At 36.4% G+C, this 20,937-nt stretch overlaps 1 protein-coding gene across 4 annotated transcripts in view; it reads right to left on the minus strand.

The window, feature by feature from the left end:
- ADGRA1 (adhesion G protein-coupled receptor A1) overlaps positions 1 to 20,937 on the minus strand; it is a 286,657-nt gene that overhangs the window by 36,608 nt on the left and 229,112 nt on the right. For 3 of the 4 annotated variants that reach the window (XM_074831007.1, XM_074831006.1, XM_074831008.1), the window contains 4 exons: positions 17,898 to 18,105; positions 16,756 to 16,964; positions 7,325 to 7,452; positions 6,253 to 6,376 (listed from right to left, as the gene is read on the minus strand). In XM_074831007.1, coding sequence (XP_074687108.1) covers positions 6,253 to 6,376; positions 7,325 to 7,452; positions 16,756 to 16,964; positions 17,898 to 18,105 — 669 coding nt within the window. Of the gene's footprint in view, positions 1 to 6,252; positions 6,377 to 7,324; positions 7,453 to 16,755; positions 16,965 to 17,897; positions 18,159 to 20,937 lie in introns of those variants that run through there. The other variant, XM_074831009.1, reaches the window with a different exon arrangement.

Here is a 20,937-nt window from a genome sequence, read left to right on the forward strand (position 1 = left end):
TGCTGTCTGGACTTAGTTCATATGCAGCTTGCAGCATTTCTGTAGGGACGCAGTGAATATGACTATGAGCTGGGGGAGAAGTGAAGGAGCAAGGCAGGAGGGAGAAGAGGGGGAGGAGAAATAGGGAGAAAAGGAGGTGGGAACCATGAGAAAGAACTGGAAAAATTCTAGTGATTTGGTTCATAACCTTTTTGTCATTTCAGCATAGCACTGCTAATATATAGTCTGTAATTATTCTATGTAAGTATGCCAAAGAGTCCATAAGAATATGAACAGCAGGGATGAATTCCATGTGAGAAAGTACCTATACGTGAAATTTAGAAAGCATATATGGCCACATGTACAGAAATGATCAGACACTTAACTGAATGAGATTTTTTAAAAAAGTACAATAAAACAATGTTATTGAACTTTCAAGGAGGAAACTGAACTGAAAACATCATTGCCATGCCACACCTTAGTCACATTACTTTTCTTCAGTGTGCTTATTTCAGCAACTTAGTTCCTTCTGATAAACCAAACAAATATGGCCAAGAGACACAAATGTTATCATCTTTTGTACTAACTCTTTAACAATATGCTTCTTTCTGTTGCCCAAAGAAACCCCCAACATTTGCACTTCTTGCTTAAAGGAAAAGAGGATATATCCTGATGATACAGGACCTCCTCACAACTGACAGATTTAAAGGACAATGGTGACAACTGGAGATAAAACATATGACACAACAATGTTGAATTTGGAAAGATGTACTGAGCTGTTATACTAAATTCCAGAGGAAAGGATACCCTTTTCTCTGTGGGGTGATGATTTTGTTTCTCAAGTCTTATCATAAAATATACTTTCTGGACTAGAATTTTTGCTCTTATTCATCCACTAATAATAATTAGTGAAGAAATGATTGTCACATCTCATCTTGAAAATTCAGTGTTTCAGAGTGGTAGGCTTTGCTCTCTGCCTCTTCCTTTTCCACATCTCCCCACTGACATCAGTCATGCCACAGAGATGCATTTTCCTCACTGTTGCACTTAGGGGCTGTGGCTGCATGCTCCCCCACTGAAGGGACCACCTCTTTCTAGCTTTCTTAAGCTAGGAAGACATCTGAGCCCTAGGCTAGAAATACATGAGATACCAGCTCATGACATGGTTGGGGAAGACAAGGCTCAACAGAAAGGGTAACAGGACAAAGATAGTTTTGTTCTGTAAACTCGCTTAACTCTTCTAGCAAATGTAAACCTTAGGTTTATGCAATAAAGGCCCAGAGTACAAATTTATCTGTGGACATCTTGTTACTGGATTTGTGTCTCTGTAAAGCTTAAGAGGTCAATAAACAGATACAAATTAAATAACCAAGTGTTCACTTAAAACTGTTTTCAGTATAAGTAGAACTTCTGTATTTCACATAAAATTGTGTGGGAAGGGTCAAGTTTTCCACACAGAACAAAGGATTATGACTGAATATATTAAAATGATGACCCTTATTCGTAAGAAGGTTGTCCACTGACAGGCCAAATGGTACAGAAAGAGCTGTCAGGACATACGCATTGAAGACAGCATTGGACCTAAATTTACTCAATAACTGCAGTTATATGGTGAAAATTCTGTTGTTTCCTTGGACTCAATTTTTCCATGTCCTGTGTTCTTAGAACTCTTATCTTTGGGAATAAGCACCAGCCTACTGAATAGAAGATTACACTTTCTTACAATAAGAAGATGCTGCCTGTACATGCTCCTTCAATATATTTCAATACTTTAGGCGTAACTCAAGTTCCACACCATGCGGTTACCATGGTAATGACCAGAATACACATTTATGCAAAGCATTTTGGCACAAAAAGCTCTCTTGATCAGCTTTAACTTGCAAACAAATGTCTTCGTTTTCCCCTCGTTTTTAATTTAATTTTTTTTTTCAATTGTAATCATATTTCAGATAAGATTGTTCTTCTTCAGCCAGTTCTATTTAAAGGAGGATATGGATATGCACTGACATTCTGATTAAACTATTAATCCTGCATTGAAAGTGATTCTTTTCAGTGGGATGAAGGGATTCAGGAACTTCTCTGTGGTCTATAGCATCACTGGATGTGAATATTTAATGATCTTAAAACATTTAGCCTTAAAACAACCCCCTGCTCCCTTCACAGGTAGAAAAGAGCAAAAAGTTGAGACCCGCAAATCAGATACCTGAGACCAGGAAGGACAATCTTCAGCATGCACATTTAACTCCACAGTGTGCAAACTCTTTAGCTGTCATAGGTTCCTGCTAGTAAAGTTTCCAGCCACCTATGACTAGCTCTGTTTCTTATCTCAGCAGAGCTGAACAATGCAGCACCTTTCTCACCAAAGACCAGTCAAGAGCTCTTAAATAGCATTCTTTGCTTAAGGTATCCTAACTGGCAAACTTGATCATCGTACATTAGTTTTACACCCATTCTTTCAAAAAAATGATAGCTAGAGCAGAAAGAACTGCTCTTTTCCTCCTCTTTCCATAATATTTTTGTATCTACAGCTCCTACCTGAAATGTGGCACATAGCTCTAGGATGTCCTTAGTTTAACAGTACTCAAATCCAAATTTCAGACTTCCAAGGGTAGCATGCTAATTTCTAGGCTACTGGTTAGTATGGAATGGGCTTTGCCTTTCTTACTGAAGATTTACTGCCCTATAGAAAGGAATTCACAAGCAACTTCACATATAACACTTTCAGAGAGAAGAAAGATCAGAGGCTTGCCAAATTTTACATGGAAGCTTTTATTTGATACAGGAGGTTTTTGGAGATGTGATCTAAGTGATCATGCCACTCAATGACTGGCCACTAGGATAAAAATTATGATTCTGTCTCACCTTCTGACTTTTCTGTCTTCTGAATCTTGTGCCCCTAAGCCTATTCTTCATGCTTCAACACGTTGAACTGACGATTTCATCCCCTAGCATCCATAGACTCATGGCTATCATGCTCTTCTGGAAAGTAGGGGCCATAAGACTGAAATCTTTTGGACTGAGAGTACAGAATCAATGACTCCCACACATGGAGAGTAATACAGCTACAGTTGTGTCTCCTTCTGTCTCATTCCTTACATGAAAAGAATAAGCTTTCTTCTGTCCTTTAAAGGAAAATAATCTGAGACTCTAACTCTGGGAGATGGAAGGGGCTGACTACATCATCTATTGGCTGGCTCAAGCACCTTTCTGGCTAGTGTACTGGCTCTGATTAATCCCATTCTGCTGTTCCTAACACAACCTTTGCCTTGCATGAAAAATTTTGCCATAAACTCAAGACTCTGTATTCTATATCAACAGCCAGCATTCAGACACCCAGAATCAGATTTGTGGGTAATTTAAACAGTCTGTAGATATAACCTCATTCACACAGGAAATCTGTGAAGAAGCAATCAACTCTTCCAGACCAGCACTCTAACATCAAGTTTTCTCTGTAAATCATAAAGACTGCATAGCACATACGCAAGTGAGACTATCTATACAAAATCCCCTCTGAAATAGGTATGCAGGTTTAAAAGGGAGTTTTAGATTTTCAGATTGTAGATAAAAATAAATAACTTACACAAAAAAAAAAATCTTTTTTCAGAGATGGTAACTACTTTGCCTTCAAGGGGATACGAAGGCTCTTCCAGCTATCTACCACAGAAAATGGGTCCATTTCCATAGCATTAATTCCTGCTGCTTAAAATTAGCCTGGGACACCTCATTTAGAGAGAGGTGATCCAAATGAAGTTATTTTAGAACCGCTGTTTTTTGGTTAACTATGAAGGATAAAAATTAACTCAGTCTATTATGCCACTTGGGTGAGGATGTTGCAGTGAAATTTGTGTGAAAGTTTTGAGGATAATTACAGTAAGAAAGGTGGAGAGGTTCACTGGCTTTGACACTGCATTTCAGTGACTAGGACAGAAAATGCTTGCACTTGGAATCTTCCCTGTGCACTGAGGAAACAAAAAGTGGAAATTACATTGCTGCATGGTGAAGCTGTGTTTTGAATTGTAGCAGATGGAAAGATACCTGTGCTATAGCAACACTGATGGTGCTACACATGGAGTATAACTAATATTTTAGTGCTGCTTGAAGCAGTAATATTTTCACAAATATATTTTTAGACCGTAATATCAGTTTTTTTCCACAACTGAAAAAAAAAAGGGGGGGGAAGAGACAAAACGTAGACTTGAGGGACACACAAGCCCAAAACATCTATATAACTATACCTTTCATTAGGCTGAGTGATTTAAAGAATTGCTATATTCCATACGCAGGAGAAAAGGAGTGCTGTCCACCCCACCACCACTTACACAAGCCACAGGAAATGTTCAAATACATGAGCTTCTTGGGAAACCATTAGTAGGTCTGACCTCCCTACCTTCTAGCTTTGGCATCCTGAATATTAATTCACAGAGTAATCCTCTCAGGGTTATCACAGGAGGAGACAGGCACTGGGACTCACAGAATTTTGCTGTCAGTAGGCAAGAAAGGGTCTGTGGTGGGGTACAATTTTCTGGGAGTGAACATTTGTTCAGCCTCTGTTACAAGCATCCATTAGCCCTACATAATTACATCAGACAATTTCTACCAGGAACCAGAGGACTCTGTGTGTGTTGTATGTCCTGTATCTTTCCTATATTTTAACTGGTGATGATATTGTCTGTTGATGTAGCGTGGTGTCAGGTAAATAAATAACTTTATGAAACTGATTAGAAGGCATATGTGAATGGATCCATTCAGTTTCTCTAAATGTGCATGTTTCTCAGCAGCTCAGGATCTGGCCCTATACCATAGCTAGAAACTGCTGTCACTGATAATGCATTTTATGAAGATACCCCTGTAGTTCATGTAATACTCATAACAGATTATTAATAACTCATTTATCTCAATCAATTTTTCATTATGGCTGTTAATACTGCATTGTTACCATGCAATCTTCAAAGTAAATAACCAGACAATGATTGCAACAACAGATGGTCATCTGTGATCGTGTAATTACACAGCCGTGGCTGCCCTACAAACTAATCTGCTACCCTCACTTGCAAACTGCAGATAGAGACAATGGTAAGTGAAATTTCAATTTGCTAGAACTCACAGATTAATTATGACACAATACACCAGATATTGTGAGATATTTATCTCAGACTAATCTAGTGGACAACTAATCTAGTATCATTTAAATGAATACCATATAATACACATAGGTAGACTTCGCACACAGAACGTTACAGGTGCTTACAGATCTATATATGCTGTTCATTGACAGTCATGCATAAGTATACATAAAAGGCTTCCAAAGCATCTCACTGAAAATTAACTCTCACACTAGTTATGCAAGTTTTGCAGTGACTCTGCTGTTGGCTGGTGACTCTTGCTGTTTACACCCATTCAAACTAATCAGAAGAACCAGATTAGTGACAGGCAAAATATCTGGGAGAATGTTGGTTTAATAAAGTGCTTTACTACAGGTAAATACCAACAACATTCATGAGATCTGGAGCACTTCCTCAAAAATCTGAGAGGAAGAAATATTTAAGACAAACAAATCGCAACAAGCCCTTATCGGGCATTCCAGATGACTGAAATGCCTCTCTTTACACACTGTACAGACTCAGCTTCTACATTCAGAGCAGCTGAAGCCATGGCCTCTCTGTGGATCTCATGGCACTATATTCCCAGAAAGGATGAAGCAAGAGATGTGAAAAAGTCCAGCAGTGCAAACATGGGTCCATAAATTGCAAGGGTACTGGTCTGCTTTGTCTCCTTAGCTTGAGTTTTAATTAGAAGACATAATCATACTATAAATATTAAGCTGCCCAAGTGTATATTTAGGGATCACCCAGTGAAGTCAGGGCCACCCTCAGGCAAATGGCATATGTATTACAAAAGCGCAGCATTAACCTTAGTTCCACACATTTGATGCAAAGATCAGAAAGGACAGATAATATTTGGGAATCATAGTTTTCAGCTATCCTGTAGCACAGAGAAATATTATTATTTTCAGGGATTTTTTAAAATAAGGAAATCTGAGCTGCAGAGAAATTAATGCATTGGTCAGCCTCTCACAGAAACTCAGGCGTCAACCAAACACTGAATATTCCCAGTGCTGGCCTTTAAAAGACATACTTATAATGATGACTTATTCTGAAGAACTTAAGATCCAGGAACAACATATGAAAAGAAAGAGAACTATCAATATTATGTTAAAAGATACAGTTTCAGGTTTTCATTCTATTAGTAAGAATTACTAAGGCAGATACTTACAGCTTGACATATAATTGGATATTTAATGCGATTGATTCCACCAGCAAAAACAGCAAACGTAAGAGCAGTATGAAAACAAAAGTTGAGAAGCATGTGCCATCCTTTTCTACTTATTCGGATTGTGCTGTTGAAAAATCATGTTTTAAAATTAGAAACTAACATATTTATTATGAAAATTACGATTTGGAAAAAATGTTTAATATGACAGAATTAAATTCTCTAATTCTTGAAAACCTTAAAAATCTACCTATAGGAAAGAGCCTCCTTTATACAGCACTGAAATCAATAGCAAAAAGGTAAAATCAATGGTAAAAATTCTAAAGAGTCTACTGACAAGGGTCTACTGACTTAAAAGTCTCCTCCCTCACATCAAGCATTTAAAGTAGAGTAATAAAAGCAAATGGCTTATTGCATAGCTTCAGATATGCAGAACCTTAACAAGACATCTCTAAAGGATTAAATGGAAGCTGAAAATCAAAAGTCATTGCATTAAGTTCACTCAATTAATATTTAGCAGCTTCTACAGTACAATACATTCCTACTCTTTTAAATTGCCAATAGTCTTTAACAGAAGTATGTAGTCAAAATGGCATTTATATAAATCCTTCATATAAAGAAAAACGCAAGTTTCCTAAACCCAAGAAGATTTAGTAGTCAAAGGAAGTTTCTTTTATCCAATGATAGTTACCAGTCTTTCAACCAAACTTGGTCTTGGAAGCCAATACTGCCAGTGTAGCTGTCCAGAGTGCTGCTCATCTGGAATTTGCCAGAAAGCAATTTGATAGTGCTCGTGGTTTTATAGTGAATTGTCAAGTTAGAAATCTTAGAAACAGCATGTAGACCATTTAGACATACGTCTCAGGACAGATACAGCTTGGGAACAGCTTGAGAAAGGTTGACATAACCTTTTTACCTTTTTTTGGTTTCTCTGGTGTAAATCACATTGCTGGTATTACTACCCAATAGTTATTCTGATAATTTAAATTTATCTTTTTAGTGAGGATTAGAAAAATTGAAGTACCTCAGCATAATGCTGACCATTTAACACAAGTGCTTAAAATTGAATTCTTACCTGTGATGGACAATGTAGGTGATAATAGAAGCAAACAGGCACAACAACATAACTGCAGTACATGCATATACCACAGGGTGCAGAAACTCCCCTGGGTACTGGGGGAAAGACAGCACTGTCTTAAAATCCTATGGAGAAAGCAAAATGATTTAACATCGTTAGGCATGTGTGAAACTTGGAGACTTCATTTCAATATGTCCTGTCATTCCTAGCTGTTCCCTTTAAAGAGCAGGAAAATAAGATTATGAACTTTTTATGCACATATAGTTCATGAATTTACAATAACATCAGACTGCTCTTTCCTCATCTGCATACACTTTGCAAGACAGAAATTAACCTTTTTTGTACAAGCAGACATATCCTAATTTAAAAAAAAGGTCTGAAAAATACACAGAATATTACATTTTCCATGCATTAACAATATCTGTTTCTTCTGATAACATGAACTTTATGTGTATTTTACCAGGATATTAAGGACAAAATATCAAATTACCATAAAGGTCTCTAAATGGCATATACATGGTTGCAGAAGAACCACTCAAAAGCCATGAGAATACACCCAAAACATTGACTGACTTGCTCCTATATTCAAATATAATTCCCTGTCGATACACCTCCTCTGACCCAGTGACCTTCACACTTAGTTGCAAATACTCTACACTACCTATATCATTTCAAAAGCAGCTCAACAGCTACATTAACAGCAGAGTAAAGATCCATGCACTCCTTTTGGACCTGCTAGTGCTTATTGACACAATTCTTCATGAAAAAGATAATGAAAAACTATTAATATCTTTGTAAAATGAACCATATCAAATTCCCATTTTAAATTACTGGATCTCACAAGTAAGAAATAATAAGGGAGCTAAATCTGCAGGTGTGATGGATGGAAAGCAAAAGGAGCCCATTACAGAAAGCAGTATGTCTTCAGACTGTTTGAATTAAACCAAACATTAGAGGTTCACTGTAACACATTAAGCCACATCTATTTGTGACACTACACTTCTGAAAACAAGTACTATAAATTGGACACATAAACTATCACCTGAGTGCAACGTGTTGTCTACATGCCAGTTTCCACGTGCAGTGGCACTAACTGCGCACGCAAAAATGAATATACATCCCAGCACAGAAAAAGCTAAAATCTGAAAAAGTATTGAATATGACAATCCAGCATACTCTAACACTGAAAATACTGGCATACATTTAAAAGTCTTTTTCTTTATTTGTCAGTTTTAGGTTCTCCTGGATGAAGATTCAATACATTATTTTCCTGAGGTGAAATCTACCCTTTGGAGACTGGGATTGTAATGCTAATACATTTTTAAAATTGCATTTGCATGCAGAGAGCTGATTTCCAACACCATTATTTATGTATATGATCTTGTCCCATGTACAAGCAGCTAATGTTCATGAGTATATGCAATTATTAAATCAGGGGGAAAGGCACTGTTCTGTTTACCTTCCAGAAAGGTCCTTACAAGTAAAAGATGCCCTAGTAGTCATTATTTTTCTTCATACTAGCTTTAAAGTTCCTAAATTTGACTGTATCAGTTCCTCCAGATGCATATTAACGTCACTTCTAAAACAGAGCAGCTTACAACATACATAAAAAATACCATCAAAATGAACAAACAACATATGAACAAGATGGCAAATACATGTCATCACAGCCCATTTCTCTTCAAGTACTTCCTCAGCTTGTGTGTGTACCTCAGTTAAATCTGCTCAGTCACCACTTGTCCCACACAAAAGTCCTCTCTCAGTCCTGCTCAGTTCTCCAAGACTCAAAGTCAGAGGTGGAGTCACTTGTCACAGAGGTACTCTTAAGGTGCCTCCTAACATCTTTTGCTTCTCTTCCCTCAACCACAAGTGGAATGTCTTTTGATGTGGTAGCTTTTTAATGTGACAGACCTATGCTCCTGAGGCCCTCTCTTGTTTTTTTAGTATACATGAATATACATTCAGGATATAATGAATTCACAAATTCAAATAATTATTTAAAAGTCTACTGTCTCAGAACTGCCACTGAATCTCCACTCAGACACCCTTTCTTAATGACCATCTTTTTGCCCATGGTTTTTTTTGTGTCATCTCCCGATTAATTCTTTTACAGAGTGAATTTCTTGAGGTAGACTATTATTTACCAGAGATGTTCAGTAAAATTTTGGCTCATAATACTACAGTAGTAATGTAAATACTGTACAATTTAAATAGAAATACTTTGCTGAAAATGATAAAATATTTACTTCTAGCTCTTATTGATATATTTCAGTATACCAATAGTACACTTTGTCATAATTCTATGTACACACTTGCTTCATTTCTGTGCATTAAGAAAACTGTTACTGAAATTAATATAGTAGTAACATTGCAGCTGTTTAAAGAAATAAATATCTCATATATTTCTGAAAAAATACTCTGAAAAGTTAACAGAGTTGTGTAAAAAGAAACACAATGAAGCTACACATTTATGTAGCAACAATGAAAGTGATTTTACTTGAGGTAGCATCATTCAGTGTACTAAAGAACTATCTTGCTTTTAATAGTGTAAATGCAAGGATCAACTAATCACTATGTTTGAACATCAATATAAAAGCAAATGCTGTATGTTCTACAGGAACAGAACCATTTTGCCTGCAGAAGAATCAAGAACAATCAGCATCTTAAAGCTAATTCAATGTTAAAATACTCTTTTTTTATTATTATCTCTTTTCTAATCTTGTATAGTAAATAACTGGTAAAACTTTTGAGTATCATAATGGATTATTGCCAATGTAGAATATGTTTTTAAAGAGTTTTGTATATTGAAAATGGATTTCATTATAGATATATAATAAATTTATCTTGTCTGCTTTTTGATGATAATTAAACCTTATTGATCTCTCAACGTGCCCTGACTAATACTCCAGGGAAGACAGCATGCAGAAAACAAAGTTATTTTTTAATGCTGTAGGCAAAGCAGCATAATTGTATGTTACATTTTAAAAAGGTGGGTTTGATTTTATTTCCTAGAGGAGATTCAAATTATGATGATATTGAAAAATGGCAGAAATTGTCTACAGGAAAATGAACACACACACACAAGACTTTGACCATTAGAAACTACTAACTACAACTACAAGGCCAGTAAAACGTTGTCTAATGAGAATCTGTCATTCATTCACCCTTATAAGAAGGTGTGAAACCAGCTTCTTTCAGCTGTAAATGCCACCATAGTATGTAAGGCACAATAGAATTTAGTGATGGAAATTAGTGACAGAAAAGACTTTTCATCAGCTATTTTAATCAACAATCAGAACTATAAAACCATCAGACTGCAAATGGGACTGTTTCACTTTTACTGAAGACTTCATTCCAAAAATCGACTAAAACAGACACATCTATACTGATTAGTTAAAACTGAATATGAAAGTATGAAGAGGTATAGACAAATTACATACAAAAGGCAGACCTGAGACATCTAATAGCAGATGCTGAGAAAGCTGAGGGGAAGATACAGTGAACTAATACTAAATATCTAGTATTTTCACAAAATTACAGCTGCTAACAAGATCTAGTTTGTGCTCTAAATTTTTGTAATCCATCTACTTATATTGGCAAATTAAACATTTATTTTCAATATATTGCTTGTAATAGTATGATGTTAGAAAGTATAGTCTAACTGGTTTCTGTGTTTAAAGAAGGACACCTGAATTTGCATTTCCTGAAGAAGTGATATCCAAGCACCAGAGACTTAGAAACACAAGTGCATTTCAACAATCAGTTATGGTAAGATTTAGATTCCTATTTGTATTTAGATTCCTCCCACTTAAACAAAACTTAAAGGTTAGGTGCCAAATATTAGGATGGTTAGGAACAACAGAATATGGAAATTATCCATAGAGTTGGGTCTCTATGGAGAGCTGAAAACACTGCAATGCACATTGAGTGGAGCAGTTGATGTGCTGGAGAGAAGGACTGTTCTTTGGCAGGATCTCAACAGGCTGGAGAAATGGGTTTATAAGGAAACTCATGAAGTTCAGTGAAGAGAAATAGGAAGTTTCCTGTCTCTGGGACAGAGTAACCCTGACAGCAGGACAGGCTAGGGGACAACGGACTGGGAAAAAGCTTTGCAGAAGAGGATCAGAGGGTCCCGGTGGACAATAAGTTGAAAGCAAGGCAGTGGTGAGCCCTTGTGGCACCTAAGGTGAACCACATATTGGGCCTTATTAACAAGAGAGCAGGCAGCAGGCTGAGGGAGGTGGTTATTCCATTCTATTCACCACTTGTGTGACCAAATCTCGACTAGTGTGGCCAGTTTGGGGCACTTCAGTACAAGAAAGACACTGATGAAATGGAAGGAGCCCAAGTGGAAGCCACCAAGAGAGTAAGATGGATCAAGACCTAGATTCTAGGTCTTTAACTTGCATGTCCTATCTCCCAAGAGTTGGCCCATTTTACTGAGCTCCTTTATACTCTGGATCCCTTTACCCTCTGGCTGAAGCTGCACCACAAAAAATGCAAGATGTATTAAGCCAGTAGAAACAGAACAGTATTAAGCCAACAGCAAAGAGAAAGGAAGAGCCTGAGCCAGAAGCTTGACTTGTATTAAAGTTAGTGCATTTTGAAGGAGAAAAGCCTGGATTTTTGGCCCCAGTACCAAGCCAGTTTATGCATTTTACGGAGCAAGCAACACATGTTATTAAGCGTAATTTAATAAAAAGTAGATGTAATCCAAGGAGAAAGGAATAAAATACAGATCTTGATCTTATGAGTATTCTAATTCCAAGGCTTCATGCAAAAGATTGGCATATTCAGGAATATTCTGAAAAAAACCCACCTCTTCTGGAAAGCTGGACTCAATACTGTCCACATGGGCTAAGCATTCTCTGTTAGGTGAGCAGTACATACCAGCTGAGGACTTGGGTGAAGAGTATGTGTCTCCATGCCAGGCTTCTGAATGACAGCAGAGCTTAGAAATCTATCTCTTCACACTGGGAAGCATCTATGCACATGCAGAGAAATCTAATTCCAGGGAATTTTCCAGTTCCCACTACAACAAATGTTAATTTCACAGATAGCAGGTAAACTTCCTGAATCACTTTCATAGTTTTTGTTGCTTAAACTCTGCTAAGGTCTATTCTGTAGGTGTAAAAGTAGGTGTTTAAACACACAAAAAAATTGAAAAGTTCATTCTTAAACCTCTCTTGATAAAGAGTCTAATTTTTCAAAGTACTGAACTATGTTTCCACAGCCTGTTATGAGAAAACCCTGTGTTCTCTATGGGGAAAATGTCAAATACTGTAATTATGTCAACCTTCTAAATGACATCTCTGTAATACTTCCCCAACTCATAAATTAATTTCTCAAAAGGCTTAGACAGGCTGTTTAATTTGGAGAAGATCTGAAACATGGAAGTTTAGAAGAATGTTTTCAGAATTCACAAATAGGCCTAAGAAATTCTGCAATTGTCTCCAGCCACACTGAAAACATTGAAAACAGCTTTTGTGGTACTGTGATCCTACCAATTTGGAAAGACTTAAAAGATTCAGGGAATGCTTGTAAAACAACAGGAGAAAAATCCTGTAACTCTTAGCATGATCCATTCCTAGTATCTTACCTCTCCTCAATTTCTCATTCACACAGTTTTCCAAGGTTTGCTTCCAGAATAGTTTCAAATTTGCTCTGTTTTTGCCTGCTGTCTCCTCAGCCCTAATTATCTCCAATAGCCATCCACTGAATGTATGCTACTTTTGCAAATAATGACTCCTTACACTCACAAAGAAAAAAAAAATCCAACAAAAAAATCCGCCTATGTTGTTTAGAATAATGAGACACATTGTGACAAAACAGGAAAGGAGTTGTTTACAATTTTATGTTAATTTAACCTATCTTCAGGATTACAATTAAAAACATTAGCAATATCTATTAATCCATTTTATGTTAACTGAGAAGTAGCATGCTTAGATTTAAGAATTTCACTAGTGTTTATTTGGCAGATTTGAGGAAATCACTATTGACAAAGCAGTCTGAGGGGGGAAAAGGAAATGCTGTATACAATTACAGTAATATCCATCACTACTGAATTGCCATTCTGTTCTAAGAAAAATGAAAGGAAGAACAAAGGACACCATATGCCAAAACATATTTAGCAAATTTTGAAATTCAATGTTGTTGTTGGATATTTTTGTTATCTCCTGAAGAGTTTTTACTTGGATACACTATGGCTACAGGGCACTTGATTGGTCATAACATACACAAACACTGTTCTGAAAAATTACAGTATTGATATACAGCTTATTTCACAGAAGAGCAAAAATACATAGTATTTATAGAGCAAATACTTAAATATACTAAAGCTTCAGAATATGTAAGTTCAGAATTTTACTCTAAAACAGAAAATCATATTGCAGAGGTTCATAGTTCAAGACCCTAGAGGCCACCTTCAAAAGAAACTAGAGTGTGACTGTCTCTCTTTCTCCTACAGATAACAAAATAGGGGACTGGTCTAAAAACAGAGTATATGAAGGGAAAGGCAGGAATATAACTCGGGAGTTTAGTTCACAGTATTTTACTCTCACCCCTAGGACATACCATTCAAACGCTGTATTATGTCTGACACTACTATTTTACTTCCATCCACACTGGCAGAGCAGAGTGAAAGTGTGAGTGTGTGTGAGGGAAGAAGCTTGTACCTCCTTTCCAACGCAACCTCCAAACTGTACTCTCTCTCTCACATTACTTAAACAACTGTCACAGCCAGAAATCAGATGGCTCTATATGAATGCTCTCACTTGAAGTATGCTCATGCTTGTTAATTATCAAGCGTAGCTGATAAATCCTTGATTGCTGCCTTTCTAAAAAAGGACTCTACGAAACCTTTATTTTAATGCTTTTATGGTACATAGGCAGAAACAACTTTTATAAAAGCAGTTCAGGGAACTTTGTCTTACTATTTAAAAAGATGACAAATCAGAATATGTGCTGTGCTAGCTATAAAATGGACATTTGAATTAACTGAGACTTCTATTTCATCTTGTTCCACAGCAGGATATACATTATTCTAATGGTAATGTAAACCTTCATCACTGTTGCTTTATTGCTGCTCTTCAGTTTACAGCTGCTACTTCAGTTTTCTGCTATTACCCCAAAACATAATAATCAATTATGAATTTTTATGGTTTAATAGATTAGAGAATTATAGATTAATAACATGTATCATGATATTGTAGCTAATTTCATTGGCTGCTTACCATATACTAGCTATTTTGAATTTGCTGTCATTTTGTTAGTATTTTAAAATTTATTAGACACTCAGGTGTGAATTAAGAAGAGACACATAGGCACTTTACACTGTTCATATTATAAATTAACAGCCAAGAAGAACAATGAAATATTTTTTATTTCTAGTATAAGAATTGAACTGCCCAGAAAAGTGTAGTCTCTATCAAATAAAACAATACCTGACTTTATGACACAAGACACTGTTTAAGAAAGAACACTTGAATGAAAATGGTTGCACATAACAAAGCTACAAAAGTTTTCCAATAGCTGTTTAGAAAGACAGCTGTTGGAAGACATATTTGTGTGTGTGCGTATATATATATGTTAAAATGACTTATGGTCAGGCATCTTTTTTCTTAAAAGTGACTGCAAAACATAAGCTAAGGAACATATCATATTGTTTGCTACCATATCAACTACAAAGCAAGGGGGAGTCTAAGAGTCTATTTTCTTGTCTTGCACAGATAAAAATGGAAGATGCACACAGGAAAAAAAGCAAAGTTGAATAACCATAACAAAAAAACCACAAGACCTAAACCAGAATTACATACCAGATTCAAAAGGTGCAGTAAAATGTGCCTCAGTTGCCTTTACGGTTGCAGAAAAAACAATCTCCTACATCTTATCAAAGATAAATGGGCATTTATCTTTACAAACCAAAAATTAATTGTAGTCCTTGTGTCAGTATACAATTTTTGCAAACAAAATGAAACCATGGAATTGGTTGTTTGAAAGCAATTAGTTAACATTTAGTAACTACTCAAAGTTTAACAAGAACAGGCTGAACCCAAGCAGTTGAAGGAGGAGGAAGCCATTTTGGGCGTGGCACCTGCAAAGTCAACAGGTGCATTCTTTGATGAATTTAGAAGAACGTCCTCAAAGCAAAATTATGTTTCACATTTGGGGAAAAAAGTGGCTGGGGGAAAAAAGGGAACTCACAGAAGCTGTAGAAAATGAGGTATATTTGAAGTCTTCAAATCTTAGGAACAGCTCTTAAATTCTGAACAATTACTGGAATGGGTGAAAAAATGTTCAAGTAACTCTGAGGGAAATCAGTTCTTACGAAGTGGACGATAATATCTGCATTTAACTCGTGGGTGCCACAGCCTTGTGCTATGATTGGCTGCCATCTGGGCTCCATCTGACAGTAGCAGATTGGTATTCTCTGCACACGTCCTCGCAATTCCTGTCGCCTATGTTTGCTGTCCCTTACACATACACACAATACATTATTTACTCAACTATAAACATTTCTGTAATGTACACAAGCAGCATCTACAGTGCAATCATACATCAGCATTAGGATCAATCTGGTATTAATAGTACACATCTGCCTAATCTTTTTACAACTGGTTTATAAGAAATATTTTTAACGGTACAAACATTTTCTCACCTACATATATTAGAAGCCTCTGAATTTTTCTTTGCTCTCCTTTATTCCCTGAACAATAACAGGTCATTATTGCATGCATAATATTTTTGCTTTCATGAAGGTAACTTTCTGTTAAGCAGGATAGTTAAATAACGGCAATGGGAACTGTAAGTGTGACTGAGAACAGACCAAAGCAGGCTGATGTGTTAGCACTGCACAGAAATATTTTTCTTCACGAACAGCAATTTCGTAAGAAGGCTATCAGCATCGGTATACAAACCAAAACTCCTACAGAATCAACAAGGACAGCACTGTCCTTACTTAAAAGAGCAGAAGATGTTATTCCTCTCCATGTATTAAATGATTCAACATTGCGGTATGCCTGCAACTAATTAGTATGATCAACACAGTGCAGGGCAGGAACAAAAGCAGACCAGCCTCTGAGATGTGCTGATGTAAAGGCACACAGGAGTGTACATTTTTAAACCCTGTCCTATAATTTAGAGCCATTATATACTAATTGTTCCTTCATGGAACTTTCATTTGTAAGACTGAATTTAATGTCATTTCTGATTAGGCCCGTCTCTGGATATTAAAACTGACCACCAGGTTTATTCACTTACTAGCAGTTAAATAACTCACTTTCTTTAAGACTGTCTTATACTAAACATTACAGAAAACAGAAGGTCAGTTACTGACAAGTAAGAATGATACAGACGCATGTAAAAAGAACATATATGTATGGCAAAAGAGAGAGAGAAATATAAGTATATTTGCTAAGTCATATACTTACCATTAGCACTGCAAAGTTACTGAAGTGTGTACTCTGAATGGTGGTAATATTGCCTGCAGAACTAATTATGTGGCACCCTTCTCCCCACCAGCCTCCATGTCCATCTAGAAGGTCAAAATCCCAGAAGGCTGCAATGGGGTCTATACCCCGTGCAAAGTGCCTCAACCCTATAGTAAGAGGGCTGGTGAGGTTTCCAAAACTGCACCCATCTGCAAAAGCAACAAACTGAATCAGAGCGATGGAGTGGAAAACCCTTTATTGATGAATGCTGTGTAAAGAGATCAGATACGCTAAACTATGGGGGAAAAAGCAATAGAGATACACTCTTAATGGTCAAAATCAAAGGTAGTGCTCACATTCGGAGAAGTTTGCAATAGTATAAATAAATCTGAACATCTCAGTCCCATAATGTGTCCAAAAGATCTAATCATCCTTTACAAAGCAGATTTTTTTTTGTCTCAGAATCTTCGGTTACAGCCAGTGTTACACTGTTGCCCATGTAACTGCAGAAACGGCTCAGTTTCATGGTATGATTAATAGCTGAAACAATTCTGCACTTTGAAAGTCACACTTAAACATTTTAAAAATGTTAATAGAAATGAGAGCACTATTCAGTATCAAATAAAATTAGTAAAATTGCCTGGGTGAATAATTAATCAAAATAATGACTCACTAGCACATACAATATATCACATTTAGACAAAAGCCTTCAACAACACCTGTTTTACGTCCATCACATCAGAAAGTATACCGCTATCGATACATGCAACAGGGCACTACTCCCACTCCAAAAGCTTTATTTTTATCAGTGTCTGAGACATTAACATTGCAATTTTCATTGTAAAGAGTAAAACAAGATTCTTTCGTATAGCACCATGCTTTAAGAAAAAGCATCTGTAACAACACTGTCAACAATCAGTAGTCCAAAATTTGCATTCTAGTCATACAGCAAGTGCATTTCATTACTTGCAGGATAATTTCAATAAAATAATGCAGATAGGAACAATTGCAAACATTTGTACTAAAGAAAGAGACTATATCCAGCCTCTCAGCACACTGTATGCTCTACTCCTCTATTCTCTACATAATCAAGTACATTGTAGCTTTTAGATTAAAGGAAATAATGCATAACAACTCCTCACCTATTTTAGCAAAAACAGCTGGTGTGGCAACCGTCCTACGTTTCCCATCATCTGCAAGATTTGATGAGTTTCCTGTGCTAGGAAAGAGTTTTCCATTCCGAAAGACAATAAACTGTAGCTTGCAAGTGGAGTTATCAACAGATTGCCAGGCTGAAGACTGAGAGAAGACAGACTGTGGCAAATGAACTGAAGCTACCGCTACAGCATTCTGTACAATGAGAAAAAAAAAGAAACATTTAAAATGCAAATCACAACAGGGTTGCTTTCATGATGTTTTAAACTCCTGTACAAGATATGTATGCTGTCTTCCTTTTCCAACAGACTGGAAGCAACCAAAGAAGCACGAGCTGTAACCATGGGAATAGGATTGGTACAGTGCATATTAAAAGGGAAAACGTTTTGATTGAATGTGAGAGTCTATATGGTCAAGCTCCCTGCTGCAGAGGTGAGAATGGTTCTTACCGTGCCTGCTAGAGGGTCCATCAACACTGCAGATCTGATTTAAAGAGACAACCTCTACCAGGTTTTCTCCTTCACTTAAAACAGAATCAGACAACTTACATTAAAACATTTCTCCAAAAGGGTACTTAAAGAGTATAAAAATCATTTTATTAATACAAAAAATTACATCAGCAGAGAACTGCAAGTGCAGTAAACAACACATTTTATGAATATGTTTTTCTTGCTTCATATAAGGAAAATCAGTTAACTGTTTTAGTAATGCAGGAATAAAAAATATTACAAGCACTAATGTAAAAGAAGAAAACAAGACGGCACTAGGAGAAAATGAATGAAGACTGTCAGATCACTATAATAGCTTTGAGTTGTGAGGGTGTTATACACCCGTTTACAAGCAGATAATTCCCTTACAGCAGAGCTATAAAATACACCAAACATTACGTTGAGGACTTCACTCATCAAGCATTTTTTTCCTGCCAAAGTAGCAAACTAATCATTAAAGACTGAGATATTTACAAGAAAAAAACAAATGATGAGCAATGAGAAAATAAACAGGGAGTCTGTCCTAAGCCTTGAAGTGAAAAGTGTATGTATTTAAAAACAAACAAACTACAAAATGTTCTAATTTGCATTTCCCCCAAGGGCAAAGTGTAGCTTCTGTGCACATAATTTACATAGATTATCACACAGTTTACTCATAGCACGTGTAAGCTACCTCTTTGAGAAGTAAAACAATAATCTTCACAATCATGTAAACAAACATGACACTAATAATGTCCATGTGAGTGATAAAAGGTACAACAGAGATCAGTGAACTAAAAGGAATATGGGAAGCATCTAGTGACATCATGATAAATATGGGAGAAAAGCATGAGTAGTCTGTGATGTCATTGGGATGCTTAAATAAAGGCTTCTGTACAATTTTCTCTTTTATTACCATGTATATTTTGTTAAGGTTTTGTGATTTTAACAACAAAACCACAAAAATTTCCTTTTAAAAATAAGTATTCAGTCTAGGTGATGTCACTTATTAAAAATACTCAGGAAAAAGAGAGCAAATAGCAACAGGATATTTCTACGTTAGATTTTAAAATTACTGTGAAGGCTTTAACTGGAATCAACTGAGCTAAACATCAAGTATTCGTCCTTAGATTGTTTCCACTGCATAATTCACTAAAGCTGTCATAATTGGCTTTATCTCACGCTTCTGAAAAAGACATATTTTACTCTATGATATCCCAAAGTATCTGTATATGCTGAACCTCTGATGATACCACTTTGGCCATAAAATATTTAATCAATAAGTATGTATGGAAATTTTTAGAAGTGTCATTTGTCAAAACCAAGATCACTGTTGAGGACTTATCTGGAGATGTACAGAAGTGTAAGAGAAGTTACAGTGTGATTACCTTTATATTTATATTGGATTTTTATTATTATTCTGTGCTAGAAAGAGCAACAACAATCACATATTAAATTACACTAATTACTTATTATACACAAAATGAGAAAGCTAGAAGCATCAGAATAAGCTTATGATAATGAAACCAACAGCTAAAGGCACTGGGATAAGCAACAATGTGCTATGACTTGACAAAAGCAGTCCCACACAAGTCACAGAAAACAACAGGTTTATATCACTTTTGCTAAGAGGGGAAATTGTCTAATTCATTGTGGTTCTCTAATTTATTCTCCATTGGGACTTATTGATACCAATGGGAAAAAGTAATAGTGTAGACAGCTCGACTGTGAGACAGGAGGTGCAGAGAACAGGCTGCACACATCTGAAGCATAGAGAGCTGGTGTGCAGGTCTGATGACAGGTTGCACAGCTGGGGAAAGACCAAGGTTATGTCCACCCCTCTCCTCCTCACTATCAACCTGTCTTTGCTCACACAGAGACCCTTCACTACGTAGCATAGGGGGCAAAGTCAAATGCAGTGAAGAAAAGCTGTACACAGCCTACAAATGGATTTAGTGTGGACTGGTTGCACTCAGGCTGACTGAGCAAATCTCACACATGCAGCAACATCAAATTACTTACATGACAAAAAGACACATTTACAGAAAATTATTTCCTTATTAGACTTCAGTGTTCTTCCCTATTTGTCTCCTCAAAATGTACCAACAATATGAATACCCATAACATTAACTATTTAATAATCTTCATTAAATAATATCTACAGTCACTTTCTGGGATACAATTTAATTGTGAATACTGCACTATGTATACCTGTTATTTCAAACAATTTATTTGGAGAGCAGGCAGTCTGGTGGAGCGAAGGGCAAAGGGACAGGGCTGTTCCTTGACTGGACAAATGTATGCATAAAGTCAAACTACTCACTGCACATCAAATATTTACTTTATGTAGAAATTCCTCAAAATGGAACATCAAATTGTCTGCTACAGCAACATGCCTGCCAACAAGCTCTTGTGCTAGGATATTAATGAAAAATGAACACAGAGTGCCCACACATTGACAATGCTGTTCAAAAATATGAATAAATATTTGTGAACAATTTTTAAATCTAAGATATGTGAGAAACTTCTTTTCATTAGCATTAGTCATTATTCACAGGAG

This window comes from Strix aluco, chromosome 7 (assembly GCF_031877795.1).
Source record: "Strix aluco isolate bStrAlu1 chromosome 7, bStrAlu1.hap1, whole genome shotgun sequence".
Classification (NCBI taxonomy): Eukaryota; Metazoa; Chordata; class Aves; order Strigiformes; family Strigidae; genus Strix; species Strix aluco.